This window comes from Fringilla coelebs (assembly GCF_963513975.1).
Source record: "Fringilla coelebs genome assembly, chromosome: 8".
Classification (NCBI taxonomy): Eukaryota; Metazoa; Chordata; class Aves; order Passeriformes; family Fringillidae; genus Fringilla; species Fringilla coelebs.
In genome coordinates this window covers 25154224-25170659 of record NC_140066.1, presented here as the reverse complement: position 1 = coordinate 25170659, position 16436 = coordinate 25154224, and the positions used below count along the sequence as shown (strand labels likewise).

General features: G+C 36.4%; 1 protein-coding gene across 2 annotated transcripts in view; it reads right to left on the bottom strand.

The window, feature by feature from the left end:
* The window catches only part of SLK (STE20 like kinase), a 49566-nt gene that overhangs the window by 15077 nt on the left and 18053 nt on the right, over window positions 1–16436 (bottom strand). The window contains exons 2-12 of one of the 2 annotated variants that reach the window (XM_084210822.1): window positions 13272–13436; window positions 10927–10975; window positions 10364–10513; window positions 7787–7859; window positions 7380–7574; window positions 6629–6710; window positions 5523–5651; window positions 2415–3794; window positions 1029–1159; window positions 637–760; window positions 193–372 (exon numbers count right to left, since the gene is read on the bottom strand). In XM_084210822.1, coding sequence (XP_084066948.1) covers window positions 193–372; window positions 637–760; window positions 1029–1159; window positions 2415–3794; window positions 5523–5651; window positions 6629–6710; window positions 7380–7574; window positions 7787–7859; window positions 10364–10513; window positions 10927–10975; window positions 13272–13436 — 2658 coding nt within the window. The remainder of the gene's footprint in view (window positions 1–192; window positions 373–636; window positions 761–1028; window positions 1160–2414; window positions 3795–5522; window positions 5652–6628; window positions 6711–7379; window positions 7575–7786; window positions 7860–10363; window positions 10514–10926; window positions 10976–13271; window positions 13437–16436) is intronic. The other variant, XM_084210823.1, reaches the window with a different exon arrangement.

Below are 16436 nucleotides of genomic sequence, written 5' to 3'. Positions count from 1 at the left end.
ATCAATACCTCAAGCTTCCTGTCAGCTGTTTGTATTTCACTTTAGGCAGTTAAACAAGATACACAATTCTGACTGGTAGTGACACTTCCAAACCTCAGTATAGCACAGGTGTGACAAGGCTTCTGGGAGACCTAATCTCAACTGTTTGCTATGCTTATACTCCTTATTTTGTATATTAGCATTGTCTCTTACCTCTTTTTTTTTGTTTTTCAGCACATTCTGGAATTTGGACAACTCCTTCTCCTGCTCAGCCTTGATGCGCTTTGCTTCATCCCGTAATCGATTTGTGTGCTCCTGCTCCAGGCGCTCGATCGTCTGCTTCTGCTGCTTTTCCAGGTTCTCTATCTCCTGATCATACTGTCGCTTTTTACTCTGCAAAAATTATTTGGCATCTTTTTTTAGAAAGCTAAGTCCTGTTAAGTGAAGTGCTGTAGCAAGGAATGGCCATGATGGATTGTTGTGGCAGCAAGCACCTGCACAAGCTGGGCACCCCACCATGGCAAATATTGCCTTTTATTTAAGAATAAAGGCTAAGCTAGAGCCATCATGGCAGGAAACACCTGATTGCTCTTAGCACTATCCTGCCTCCTCCATCAAGATGTCATATTTTAAGAGCACCAAAATGCAGAAACTCACTGTCATTTCCTGTTCAAAACGTCTGTACATCTGCTCTCGCTGCTGCAGAAGCTTATTGCTGAGCTGCTGTTGGGCTCTCTGCTCTTCTTTCTGAAGAAGTCTCAGCTCTCTGAGCTCTTGACGTCTAATAAGGACAAAGAACACTTAATACTGATGGGAAAACAAAAGAAGTGCAAAATGACAGGAGATGAAAAGGACCATTGACAACTTGGGCCCAGTAAAATTAATTTTGAACTGATTGCCATAATAAGGAACACCTTACATTCACTTCTACTAAATAAAATGTAAATTTATCCCCAAATATGGCTGAAATAAGATCATTAGCCACCTTGTTTTATTAAAAAAAAAAACAGCTGCTAACTCTTCAAAATTTTACTTTTAGAAACACTTACCGTAGAAATCGCATTTCTTCACTTTTTGAATCATTTTCAGTAACTATTTTTGATGTGGTTACACTCACTTCTACTCCATCAACGACAAACTTCCGAGTTTTCTTTAACGTTTTCTTCTGCCTTCTAGTTTCCTAAATTAAGCATTGGTAAGTTGTTATTTATTTATATTATTTTTTCCCTTTTTTCTTAATACTGAATTATATCAAATATTTCTGAGAATGTCTTCTATACAGTAATCTTCTCACTTACCAGGTGCCTCACTAATCAAGTGAGAAATTGAAAAAATCCAATTAACTGAAACTTTCTAGTAAGGAAAGCAAAACTGCAATTATTGATTATCCAAAGTAGCAGAAGAAAAAAAAATTAAGCCAGAAACTCTGAAGAGAACTGATGCAGTTTTATTTTCAAGAGCTGAAGACAGCTATATTTACTGTTTGGTTTTGATCATGATTTCCCCAGCCACCAACAGATATTTAATTCTGAAAACCAGTTCTGAAACAGGATAACAATTTACTCACCTACTTCCTCCTGCTTTGGACATAAACAAGTGAGTTTATTTTTTTATTGATATATATTAGGTAAAATCATATCATGATCTTGCTGACAACTAGAGAAGTCTCAGTTGTCAGAGCTGCTGTTGTTTCATTGCAAGAAGAGAGGGACCCCAGCTGAACCCACGCCATTTCCATTGTGTCAGGGCAACTGCAAACACCTTCGTGTTTAGCAGTTATGCAATTTATGATTCTTTTGTTTGGTTCTCTTTCTAGGTTTGTTTTTCCTCCACTCAAGCCCATGTTACAGTTACTACCTCAACATGGCTTCATTTTAATACAAAGACTACAAATAAAGTTCATAGTCTGGAATTTGCTTCCTCTGAGTATGCTCATTCATAGTGACATAACTGCATGGACACAGTTCAACCACAGGAGAACACTGACTGCAATTAAAAAATCCAGCAGGATGTCTGCCTTGGATGTCCCAAACAGAGAGAAAGAATATGGAAGTGACAGGAATTCGCTATAAGATTAAATATTCAAGAGATTTTTCCCATTGAACAAGAATTCTGTGCATTTAGCTGGTCTTCTTGAGTATCAGCTCTGACCTACAGCCACTCACAAATCTTCATGTTTAGTATTACTACACTTCCTTTTATGGTTTATGCTATTATGCAATACAGTAAGAAACTAATTAGCATAACTGCACATAATCCAGACATTGTTGTATGGTGCAATTTAGAATACTTTGGTTTCTACAAAGCTTTGTATATATGTGCCATACTGGTTTCTCCCTCAATATTTTTCTTTGTAGCAAAGGTAACACTTTGAGATAATTTCAGGGTTACACTCACATGAGATTTTATATTAAAAAATATATGCTTGCACTTACCTGTAAAGATATTGATCCTGTCTCTTTGTTTTTACTAAGGAAACTAGAAATGGACAAATTCAAATCAATGCTGCTGTTATCAGCTGTAGAACCAGTGCCTGAATCCGCATCATTTTCCTTCAAATTCTCTGATTCCAGTTGCTGTAAAGTCTCAGTATTGCCTTGATTATCTGTTTTGACCTCATTTTCTTCAGTGCTAATACTAATACTGGGGACTGGAGTGACTTCAGAGTCATCAGTTTGTTCACTGACAGTGCCTTGAAGCTTATTCTTCATAATTTCATCTGAGATAACTGCTGGATGTTCTTTGTCTACCTGGATGTCAGTTTCCTGTATATTCTCAGGTCCATGCTCTCCTGAATTTTGGTCCATACCAGTCAGTTTATCCACCAGTTTATCAGGAATATCCTCAGGTTTGTTCTGTAATGCCTTCTGGTCTACAATATCTTTTCCAGAGTCTTTGACCTTTGTTTCCTCTGTGCTGTTTATATTACTGATACCCTCATTTTCACTTTCTGCCAGTTTCTTGTCTACTTCGACCACTGTATCTTGGCTTTCTGATAGAGTTTCTTCAGAGCTGATTATCTCAAGGACCTGCTTAGCCTGACTTTCCACTGGCTTATCCTCCAGCTCAGGTACTTTATCCCCATCACTGATGGGTGTTTCAGCAATAGCACCTATCTCCCTAATGTTGTCAATTCCATGCTTTATTAGTTCCTTTTCTTCATCAGACACTTTAACTGTAGCATTAGGCAGAGCTTCTGCAGGGGTATCTATTACTGCCTCTTTCTGAGCTTCACCTTTATCTTCCTTTTGTTCTGTATCTCTATTTTCTGCAGGGACCTTTTCTTCCTCACCGTCCAAGAGATCCATTCCCTTCTCCTCTTCTTTTTCACCAGTTTCCTTAGAAATGCCTTCTTCAGTTTCTACCCTATCTTCAGTTACAGGTACTACTTTCAGTTTGTCATCTTCTATCTGTTCATCTGCCATGGAATTTTCTTTCTCTATTTTTAAGTTAGGTTCATTCTTTATTTCCTCATCAAGTTCTTTACCTTCTTTCTGGGGTTCTGTATCCTCATGCATTTTTTCCAGGCTTTCTGTATTCTTTTCTGCTGGCACCATTTTGCCTTGCTCATCTTCGCCAGTTGGCAAAGAACCGTTCTGCACTTTCACATCACTAACGGGAGTATCGGGTATGTTATCAGCTGTTTTCCTAAATTTAATGTCCTCAGATTCATCTCCAGTTGTTTTGTCATCAATGGCATTACTTTCTGTTTTCTCAGAGAGAGATTCCAGGACAGAAGCATTCTGTGAAAGTTTATCCTCTTCAGAGCTGGCAATACTAAGGTCAGAGGATGCACGTTTCTCTGCAGGTAACTGCTAAAAAATTAAAGCAAGAAAAACATTCAATCATTTTGTAACTTAATCAAAGCACAGTTGTATGGAAGAATATGTGAACAGAGATCAATATTGTATTCACATGCAGTATATGAGTTTGATAACCTCAGAGTCCTTCCCTTGGACTATCACAGAACAAGTGCACGAACTGCAGACAGGCTCTGAACAGCAAGTTTCACTGTGATCAATGGAAAGGGATCATGGTCATCGGCTACTCTTCAAGGGTCTTTTTCTTTTCACATTCCTTTTTTTCTTTGATCAGTTCAGCTCCTCAACAGTTTCAGCTACAGCTGGATTTGAAAGACTTTACTTTGTGCCAGCTGGGCAAGGAAGAAACTGTAGCTTTAGTTAGTGCAGCACTCATAAAATGCAGTATTAAGTCCTTCTTCTGCTTCACTTTGTGTTCTTGGCTAAAAATGCCTGAAAACTTTTCATCTGGTTTTAATCATGTTAAAACCCCATTAAAATGGTGAAAACCTCCAGCAGATCTGATTAAGTGGCAGTACAGAACTAGAACAGAAACAGTTACCTCACTGTAGACACTGCCGCTGCCAGAATATGAATAAATGTTATCAGATTCCATAGAGACATCCAAAAGAATATAGTAATAAAGCATCATTTTAACCACAATTGCCCTTTCGCTCTTCAAAGTGATTGTGATATCTGTCTGTCTGTATCTACTGCTAGAACCCTGTAATTTGCAGATCAGGCTTTTGGTTTGCCATAGGGAACGTCCTTAAGGATTTCCCAAGCATAGAGAAAATTCCTTTTAAGTCAAAATTGCATTTAAAATAGTTCTTTGTGTAATTGTTCAAGAAGTTTAGTGTTGATCACCCAGGAGTGTTTAAAACTACCCCAAGGAAATAACGTGAAGGGCTCTACCTCACACTTTCCTGCAATGCCGCTTGTGAGATACTTGACAGAGTCCCAGGGTGGGCTTCACTGCAGCCCTCCTGGATGGATGGCGCAGCAGCTCATCCACGGGAGGGGGGCTGCTGGGGATCACGTTTGGAGGCCATGGGGGGGGACTGGGAAGGCAGTAAGAAGGCCAAGGGCCGTGAGGAACGTGCAGATGGGTGAGGGGGGAATGGAGGCACCTGCTCTGGCACTTGGCTCCTGCAGCAGTGCAGGACAGCAGCTCTGGGACACACAGGGAGCACACAGCCTGGGCACTCTGCAACCTGCACCCCTCCCTGGACATCGCAGCTTTCCCTCTGAGCAACCACACTCACACTCTAAGATTCTTAAAGCATCTTTAGAACTACATTCATTATAAAATGCGTGCGTTTTTGCTATTCTTTGATAGTCACATTGTAAAATCACAAACTTAGTTTACAGCATAATAGTCCAATACTTCTCTTAATCTTTTAAACACTTTATGGAATACAGACACACATTTCCTCATTCACCCAGTCATTATGACTTGAAACCATTTACATAAAAATCAGTATCCCATTTTTAAAATAGCAAATACACATGTAAAAAATATAAGATGTTAGTCTTTATTAGCTATTATTTTTTAGTAGTTTTTAAGGAGTTCAAACATGCTAATTTTGAAATTGCTGGCTACCTATTTTGTAATTAGTTTAGAGTATGTTTATGATGTTATTTCTAGAATATTTGATGTCAAAGTTGAGCTAATACAACTGAAACTGAATTCTCCATCGGAAATTTGCCACAGCATATTAAAAAAGTAGATTTTGAACTGACCAGAGAATTTTCTGTTTCTTCTTCTTCATCCTCATCTTTACCATCTTCAACTTCTTCTGTAACTTCTGCCTTAGCTTCTGCAATCAATTCTCTTATTGGTTTGTTTGACGTAACAGTAACAAATGGATGCTTGTGAAAACAAAAAAATGAGCACAATATTAAGTGTGGCTTCATAGTATACAGTGGAAAAATCATAATCTGAAAGAAATATAACTTCACAGAAGTATTACTTTGGTTGCCTCACATTTGAAAATTCACAATTAACATAACTGTTCTAATGTATTTCTTCTTCAGAAGTCTTAAAATCAAAACATTTGTATTCAAATATACTAAATAAGTAGTCTAACAAACTTGCTAAAAATACAAATTATTCATTTATACTGACCTTTTTCACAATCCAAAGAATAGAAGTAGAAAGATTTCTAAAAAGGTTATTTTTCTTGGAATTAGGTTTCATTTCAGTTCCACAGGTAAATTACTTCTTGACAAGCTTTATCTAGAAAAATGTACTTTCTAGAAAAAAATGTGCTTTGCCTTTACAACAACTTTTCCTAACATGAGCTAGAATTCTACCTTTTTCTTTAGGAACAAGCAGGTACCTGTTCCTCTCCCACTGCCTGAATCTTCTTTCTCTGCTTGGCCCTGTTACTTAAATCTGTTCAGCATATGCCAGGTGGATTGTGGATAAAGCAAATGGCTGCTGACGTTAAACACAATCAAGTGTACCTGGTCACATCTATTCCTGTTCAGCTGTTCTGCACTGACAGCATTACAAAGGAGGGCTGAGCACTAAAGCTTTTAAAACACCTGTCAGCAACTGGCCACAGACCTAACAACTCCTTCATCCATTGTAAGTATCAAAGTATAGTTACTTACAGAAAATAATTCGCTTTATTACAGCAAAATATGTTCAACTAATAACCTGATCTGTGCTTAGTATCATCTGATCAAATTTTACCAAATAAGGATCAATTTTAAAAAGAGATTGTGGACAAATACCATATTTGAAAATATTTAAGTAGTTACTATAATACCGCTCTGCTTTAAAAAAAATACCAAATATATTTGCCTTTAAACAACAGTTCTGCAAAATCAACTCTTCCTACCTGTAGAAGTTGACTTGCACTCCACCTTGCATCTACATTCTTTTCCAAACATTTCTTCAGAAAATCTTTAAAATCTGATGACCTACACAACAAGCAAACAGGCAGTGGTTGTTCTTTTGTCTTAACATCAGACTAGCATATAAACTGAAATACTCTTTTAGGTTCACATGAATCTACACTGCAACTCCAAGTCCTGCTATTGACTCAGGAAAACACAAATGGAATACAGAAATGCCAAGACCCAAACAGCAAAAAGAATCTTTAAAAGGTTTGTCTACTATCAGAAGAATTTACTTTTTGCTCTGGACTATTAATACACTTCATCTGCTATATCAGTAACTGAATCTTGTGAGGATATTGAATTGACCACAGAGATAATGGCTTTTAAAAATACTTTCTTAGTATAAAAATGCTTTAGTTTCCTTTCACCCTATCTTTGTTAGATGGCCTTCAGATCTGTTATTACATTTGTAAAAAAGCTATTTCACATACATTTTAAGACAAAGCCTGTAAAGTAGTTCTGTATAAAAGCTTCTATACAGAACTACCACCAAAAACAAAATTCAAATTGTGTCAGAAGACATATATATGTATACACACATGTACAAACATATATTGGGATTGTATGGACCTGCCTTAATGCATAAAGCTACACCACAAACTTCAACAGGGCTGTGCTTATCAAATTTAGCAAATAAACGACTTGGAATGCCTTACACTGGGGTGGGAAAGCTGTCAGTAAAACACAAACCATTTTGAAGGCTGTGCCAATGTTGGCGGATCAGATTTTGCGATTTTCAGCAGCACGCGCATGGGATTCAGTTCATGATGAGGTGGCTCTATCTGAGCCATTTCTATTAAAGTAATGCCAAGAGACCAGATATCAGCCTTGTAATCATATGGTCTGTCTTTAGAGGTCTCACACATTACTACTTCTGGAGCCATCCTGCAAAGACAGCAACAAAGTTCCGGATGAGAAAATGCTTTTTGATGTGTTCTGAGAACAGTTCTAAACACAGACATTCACTGAAGCGTTGCTAGAAGCACATTCCACCATCAGTATATTTACACATTAACCTAGCAAGCTTGTAATATCAAATCAAAAGTAACATTAAGACACTAGTTCATACAAAAAAGTCAGCAAAAGAGTGCACTTACCAATATGGTGTGCCAATAAAGGAGTCTCTTCTTTGTATTGTTCTGGTGTTTTTAGCTGATACTCCAAAATCCGCTTAAGGCAAACAGTAAAACACTATTAATAGGGTTGTGGAAAGCATACTGTATTTCTTTTTACTTTACAATTGTCTTTTAAAATGGCATATGTTCCAGAGCAATTTTTCAGTATTAAATATTCAAAGTGAAGTAAAAATATTTGTGTTCTGATAGCTGAATGCCAAGGTTTTATTGCATTTATAATAAAAGATCTTGAATAAAATATATTCTACATTTCTAAAAAAAAACCCAAACCATAATGCTACTGTTGGGCTGTATAGGACAAAAGCAAAATATGTACTTACTACAGGAAAAAGTGCATTACATTCCTTTAAGTAGAGATTAATTTTTTTAGCCTAGGAAGTCTGTATTCCTCAAATATGGCATCAACTATCTCAATTAATTCAAGAACTCATTCAATTTTTAGTTTCAGGACTCAAATTTTCACAAAGTTACATTTCCCCTTCATCTTACAGGTTTCTTTTCACGTGATTTTTCATTTTATAATAAATACCTGAAAGCTTTTCATGGAATATCTACCAAAAAAAACTTTACCTCTTTGCGATTAGTTATCTATAAAGTACTATATCTCTCACTTTAAGAAAAGGAAGACATTTAAATAAGTGCTATATGCTTATACCAGACAATTTTGTTAATGAAGATCAGAGATTAAAGCAAAGGGACAAAGAGCCATATGTTGCCATCTTTAATCTGTACAAAATCACTTGATGGGCTCAATACTTGAGAAGTCTAATTTTGCTCTTGGATAAAAAATACAGGACTAAAATCTATTGGTTCAAATGCATAAAACTGAAATTTTGAGTGACTACAGATGTTGAAATAATAAAACATATATGTAAAAAAATAAAATGCAATAGAAAAAATTTACTTGCCATTTACTCATCTGTAAAACAAGAAATTACCCTTTTTTTTGTATAACAATCCAAATACAAGTAGTTTATAAGGAGTAAAATGCTCCTTCAAAGGATGCTGTACATTGTTCATAATTACATCAAGTCTTTTTTTAGAAATCTTAATTAGCAAACCTGAATGCATCACCAAATGCACGTGTGGAAGAAATCTCCTGTGGTCTAAACTGTTAAGTAGTATCATGACAGCCTGTAAGGTGCTGTGTACCAGCTAAGCTTGACAAAATCTTAAAATAGTTCCAAGTCTGTATGAGGAAAAGCCAGGTCACATGAGGAGATGAACTGAAACAAATTATTCTCTCTGACCATGAGACTCCTGTTATGGTCTGTGGTTTCTTTTACAGCAGTGCCAAGAAACTAACACAGTGGTTCTATTACATTTACACATCAGGCCTATAACCCCAAGTGCATCACTAAATGTTCTGGCTCCAAAGAAAAGCTGCACCAGTGAAGTTACATGTACTCTGCAGAATAAAAGAAAGCCAGATGCAAGGATTGTGTGTACAAGGAGTAATCTTGTACAAAAGGGATCCATGGAAAAAGCACAATCACACTGAACTGATCAATACAGTAAAGCAGGTTCTTAAATAGTCTCAGTTCTAATAGAGAAGGTGCACAGCTGAGATGTGATCAATACAAGTTAGGCAGGAGATATATTCCTGAATTTGGACACATCTTGCTTACATTTAAAAGGAAAGTCTGTATCAAGGCTGCAAATTTAGAGCCTCAGTTTCCTGTGGCAATATTCTGATTTTCCTTACTTCTGCCTTCTGTGCCTCCAAAGAAATCCAACTGATCACACTGATCCCATGCAGAGGGAAGGCTTTGAAACCTGAGCGTGGGCAGGGATGTCATGGAACTATGCCATGGGTAGAGCCACTGTAAAGGCTGACAGCTTATACACATTTTCACCTGAAACAAAGTGGATCCAGATAATTCCTGCCCTTTCCTGGCTGAATGAAGGGATGCTATTCACCACCAGCAGCCCTTTGTCAGTTCTGCATGGAGGGATCCTCATCAGACTAAAAATGTGGATGACTGCTAAAACTTAGATTTAAAAATCCCCAGAAATCAACTACAGTAAGCTGCATTTTGTTCCAGACTGTTCTGTCTTAATTTCAGTGCAACAAATAATTGAAAAAGGAGTGGAAAAACTAAGCTGGATGATTCACTTGATTACATCTCTCTCAAGGGAAGAAACAACAGTACAAAGTACTACTTTTTGGTGGTTATGAAGAATGTTCCCTTTCCAAACTAACAACTTCAAAGGGAAGTTCTGATGTTATCACCGTGAAGGTAAGTATAATCAGGAACTTTACACTAAGAAACAGCAAGATCTATGATGACTTCTTTTGCTGATTTTGAAGTATGAAAGAAGTGATAATTATGGTCAGGATATTTGCTCAAGTTTCTTTGTTTTGTTTTTTTTTTTTCCCTTGATTGTACCAAACCACTTGCTTCTGAAAAACCCCTCATTGTTAGATTGGTATTTCAGTAGGTAAATATTGAACCCTGACAAACTGCAGCTTAAGGAAAACACAATTAAAAGACCATGCCAAGTTCCAGGAAAGAGTTTTACTTGCAACATGCTTACCTAGTTTAATGTCTCCATCTAATGTGAAGAGAATATTGCCAGCTTTTAGATCTCTGTGGATGATCTTATTCTCATGCAAGTAGTTCAGTGCTTCCAGTGTCTGCCTGCACACCACTTTGATCTGTGGCTCTGTTAACGGCCTTTCAAGCTCTACAAGAGAGAGACAGAAATAATCACAACATTTTTGCATTTTACGTTACATGTTCATAGCAAACCCTATAGGAATATATGGAAAAACTAATTAATCTGACAGATTCTAAGCATCACACGTCAGAAAAAAATTCTGTCTTAGAATATTTGCTCCTTCCAGTAAAGATTATATTCCTTGAACCCAACCCCCTTCTCATTATGAATTATGTATACCTACCTATCTGAACTGTGAAAAAACTACATCATTTAGAGACTGGTTCTTTTGTGTGGTACATAGAGATGCTAAAGACCAGATCTTTAACATAAATATTTGCATATCAAAACAATACACATATGAAATAAGTCTTACAGTATATATTATCACTTTAAGGTATTAGGATTATTATTATTATTAGTTGAAATAACTTATTTACCCAACATTACTGCATCTACTGCTCCTCCTGCACAAAATTCAATCAGGATCTGTATATAAATAAAAAAAATACAGAAATTAGAAATTAAATAGTTCCACTGAACTGAATCATTGATTAAGGGAGCATTTTTGGGAGATCAGAGTTTCAGACTATTTGGCCTCAACAAGTTATTTTACTAACCTGCAAAATACTGGTACTGTTACCCAGCTAAAAGTAGGCCTGTGCTGCTCAACAAATTATTTGAAAAATGCCTCGAGACCCTTAGACAAAAGTTTTAATCCAACTATAAAATAGCATAATAAAACTTATAAAACATAATGACACAGTCAGCTTAAACCTACTCCTTGTAATATGATTTACATAATCCCTGCAAACTCATTTCTCGGTTATTAAGCTCTACTCCTATAGTATAATCTCTCTGACTGAAAAGTCCAAGAGCTAAATGATTTTCCAGTAGCTGATGCTATCTCCTATATTGTTTCAGACAAGATGAAAATGCATAAAAAATGCTCTGAAAAGCTACATAAAAATACTAAATTCGGATGTTTACATTAATTTTCCTTTATTTTCATTCATGCCTACAATACTTCAAGGCCTTTATCCCAGAATGTAATAATACCAGAACAAGTCCATCCCCAGTTTCGAGTTTCCTTTTGAAACAAAAATATACTGCAATTATTTATGAGCACAAACTGTGCTGCTATGAAGGACAAAAAGAATATATACAAAGGAGAAAGAGGGGAGACAAAGAATGAGGAGAGCAAGAAAGAGGAAATCTCATCCAAGATTGATACTCCACTCTTCCTTATGTAGTTTCTTTTCTATTATTTGAACTTTAAATATTATAAATTATAATCTACTGTCTGAGAGCTAAGGAGCATTTCTGATTGGAAATAGTATGTTATTTTTTATTTTTCTGTGCAGTAATTTTAAAATCAGTGTATAATTACTGATAAAAGAGGAAACCTCAAAGTATACCTTGTAGCTCAACACTTATATATACACACCACTTATGTCACATACACTTCAAATTATTATTGCAATTAATCCCCACAACAATGGTACCAAAAAATATATTATATAATGCAATTCTTTGTAAATCCTATAAACATTCCATTTACATGCTTCTGTGTGCCAAGAAGGTAAGTGTGGGAAATTGTACATAAAGAATTTATTTCTCTAAAATTTGTACTTTGGTCTGACAAAGGCCTCGTCGCTAGAGAAATCACATTTCTAATCTTGGAAAGCAACATGTATTTAATGTCCAACTATCATTCTTCTCTTTTTTGACCTCGGTAAATTCTGTTTATTTACCACATCATTAGCCTTGTGGCTTACTAGCTCCTGCATTTCACTGTAACTATGTAGCTCCAATTTTATTTTCAAAGCGTTTACTTCTATCTTTATTCTGGCAGTGAAGCCTACCCACTCAGTTTCATATTGTGCCTCTATGCCTACTTGCTTTCATGCTGACCTTTATGCACTGAAATTATTCCACTGTTTTATATAATAATTTACTCTGCAATGAGATCACCAAGTTTTGAGCTTAGCAAAACAAATGTGCATCAGGAAACATGGTATTACACTTCCACCATTTGTTCAAAGAGTAAAGCCTATTTATAAGACTCCCAGGAAATCATCTTTTATTTGTTTTAGGTATCTTTTTGAAGTATAAGCTCTTTAAAAACAAACCCAACCCATGTATTCTTTGTACCATTCCAAAAGCAGCTATAAATATTGCATTGGATTACCTACAAGTGCAAACTGTTTTGTCACAGCTAAAGCTACCCAAGCAAACACCCAGGATCAAGCACAGCAGGGATGTGCAGTCCCACATACGCGCTATGCACGTCAAGGTACAAATACCCAGGGTTTAAGGAAATTAATTATTGTTCATGTCCTGCTAAACTGTCCTTCCTGGGAGTGCCAATAAACCCCCTGGCATCTAAAGTATGTACTTCACAGGCTGACCTTTTTAGCACTTTATTTATTTTTCAGGTGTGGATTCTGAGTCTCACTTGAAATCATGCTAATGTAATTGAAATCTGAGTCCTGTTGTTACAAATAAGCACCAGCTGAGAACTCTCTCAATACACAAAATGCACTGCTAATTTCTACATTTTAGATTCAAACTCCTGACCAAATGACTCAGGATAGCACAATTCTGCAGTGACAATTTCCTAAGTCATGCCCACAATTTACAAATTAGTTTTGAAACTGAGTAGTTATCCCAACAGTGACAATCCAGATAAAATCTGACAAATAATATTTTGATAAAGAAAAAAAGTGTAATTTCCATAACCTTTTCAAATAAGAAAAACATTTAGAAAAGAAAAAATACTTACCCACAGATTGTTTTCATAGTAGAAAGCATCTAGGAGCTTGACAATATTAGCATGATCACAGGATGCTAAAATATCAATCTCCACCATGTAATCTTCAAGTTCTTCTTCTGATTTAGTATCTATCACCTTTGCAGCAGCCAGAACTTTCGTTTCTTTGTTCTGAGCCTGTAAAAGAAAAGTCACAGCAAACATATACATGAATTTCACCAGAAAACTGGCACCAGCAAAAAAATCCCAGAAATAAAGCAACTCTCTGTCTTGACACTTCTGTACAATTTTCTTGCCTCCAGTTTCCTCCTCTACAAAAAGAGAACCCTTGCATATTAAAGAGGAGATAAAATCTAGCAGAAAAGGAGTTTAATACCTTTTTTCAAGGCCAAGAAACAATGAAAGACATGTAAAAATACTTAATTCTCATCACATTCTTTAAACCATCATCAATAGCTCAGGATAATTGCTGCCTTACTAAGGCAGCAATTAAAACTTAGTAAGATGAAGTTTTGTGCTGCTCCTCAAACACCATCTATTAACAACACAAGGCAAGGAGTGGCAAGAAGTACAAGGAGCCTCTGCCCTCTGGTTCTGCCCTTCTGACTCTCCCCACGTTGTGGCAGCACTGCTGTTCCCAAAGCCAGGCAGAGAAGCAGATCCTCCCCCAGGAAGCAGCTGAAGCTCCTCTTCAGCCAGGGGCTGTATGCAAGCTCCCAGCTTCAAGAGCTGCCAAGCCATCCTTCAATTTGCTCCCTGTGCTTCAGCAGCCTGGGAGACTCCCCAGGTGGGACCCATGGCAGGTGGGGCACTGCAAATGCTGCCAGCTGTCCTGCATTGCTCCTCACCCACACACCAGGGACCTGATGCTGCTGCAGTGATAGGGACAAGTGCAGAACAAGTAAAACAAGCAAAGGGAAAACAAGACTTTGGGTACCCAAGGAAAAGAAAAGGCATTTCTGCTGTGTATTTAAATATTCTTTGGTTTTTTCAAACATAAAAAATTACAGACAAGTCAGGTGACTTATTTAAATAGCAAAACATTTCAGAAACCAGGAGATACTACTTATTAAAAGAACACTGCTGAAACCTAATCACAAAAAAAATATATACACACTCTAATAATTCTCTTGTAAGTTATGTTTGAAGGAATGCTCAATTCCAAGCTGCAGCAAGCTTTAAGCAAGAGTATTTTTCTCAAGTCATCATAAAAACACTATTTTGTCAAGTAGAGACATTTCCAGTGGTTACCTCTGAATAAATCAAGTGCAGGACTGAACTCTATTTCACCCATTGAACATGAAGACCAGGAAGCAAAGTCCTGCATTTACTCCACTGACTTTTTGACATTCAAATTAAATTAGACGGCAAAAGGAGGGACACAGGCTCTCGCTAAAGCAGCAACAGACAAGGACCTACAAGGGAATTCCAACTTCTGATGTGAAGCATCACAAGGCAGTTCATCCTGCCTCTGCTGGTGTGGATTGTGCATGGCCCTAAACCTATTTGGGATGATCCCAGGATAGGACACAGCAAAAATCCCAAAATCTGAACTTCATCACCTAATGACTTTTTACCAATATCAGACAAAAGCTGGTATCAGACAGCAAGTAAGAATTCTTAAGAATAATTCTGAAGTCTAAATATTATTACTTGCAAAGCTATAAATAATTCTCTCTATGTGGCAAAAGATAATAAAATATTTAAAGATAAACATTTATATTAACATTCAGTAAAGCAGCAGTAACAGCAAAACACACTTATAAAGTACAGTTCCAGCTGATTCATCTCATGTTGAGGGTAAAGGTTTTCCATTACATTTCTTTTTATCACAATATTCTTTCCAAAACAAAAACCAACCAAATCTTCCCAACCTCAATATTTGCCCTCCCATGTTTAACAACAAAGATAAGTAATCTGTATAACATCATTTGAAAACCAACGACTGAGAAGGTTTCCAACACACATTCTAATAATAAAAAGGAAAAGGTCTGCTTAGTAACGCAAACAACATTTGTTTTGGTTTCATGCTTTGTAGCAAAAATGAAAGACCAACCTTCCTATTCTAGAGCTGCACTGTAAATTAAACTCAAAAAGTGAAACAGATGTCTGACCACAGCAGAATTGGACTTGGTAGCTTTACTTGTGCAGAAAAACAGTTTTTAAAGCACATTTCTAAGGAACTCAAATTTTAGCTTTAAATGGACTTTTTTGAAGCATGCATAGCCACACACTCTTCACTTTAAAAAAAAATTAAATGCTTAAAAAAATAAAGCCGAAATTAATTTTTACACAAATTTGCTTACAAACTATATAATGGCAACAGTATTTTGTTTAAATAAAACCATCTACGTCAGGTAACAGAAGTTACTGCTTCCAGATTCAAGAGAGCAAGAAAGGCGCTGCTAAGTTAGTGTGAATGATTACATGCTCAGGGGTTTGCTACATTTACAGCATATATTGGTTTTTTCTACTGACAGAACACCTAGTATTTTGATTTTTCCCAGATCCTTTTGCTTAAAGTAACTAGAAATCTGCTTTGAGTATGCTTCTATGATCTCCTTCTTGTGGCAGCTCTATTAAAACACCTCATTACAAATCATGAATTATTATAGAGACAGTGTGATTATCTTTATGAGCATCTTAACAATTATAAACAAAACAAGTGTTTGCCTTTGTTCTGACTTAAAATAGTAAATTTGTAGGTCTAGATCCAGACTTTTTTTCCACGTCTTAAAAGAAAAAAAGCTTTAGAATTAGCATATTTCCACTGGCTATTTCTGAGGACTGATGAACCATTTTAAGTATACGTCAAGTTACACCTGAAAAAAAATTATATGTTTTAAAGTTCTTTTTGAATAAGGCATTAGTCATCTCCACCCCACAATGCACTCTATGAAAAATACCCATCTATTTGACTTACTGTAAGTAACATGCTCTTTTGAACTGTGTAGAAAAGGATTTTACTGTTCATGCACAAGATTTATGAATCACTGTAGTGTACAGTGAAAAAAAAAACCTCTTTGGATTAGGAGAAACAAAAAGCACTTGCAACTTCGAGTGGGCATGTTTGTTTTTTCTAAACTTTGGCTGAAGTCTTTCTTCTTCCACAAAACCTTCTCCAAAGGTCAGAGCCAGAGCAAAAATGATTGTGTAGAATCAGTCCTGATTTCCACA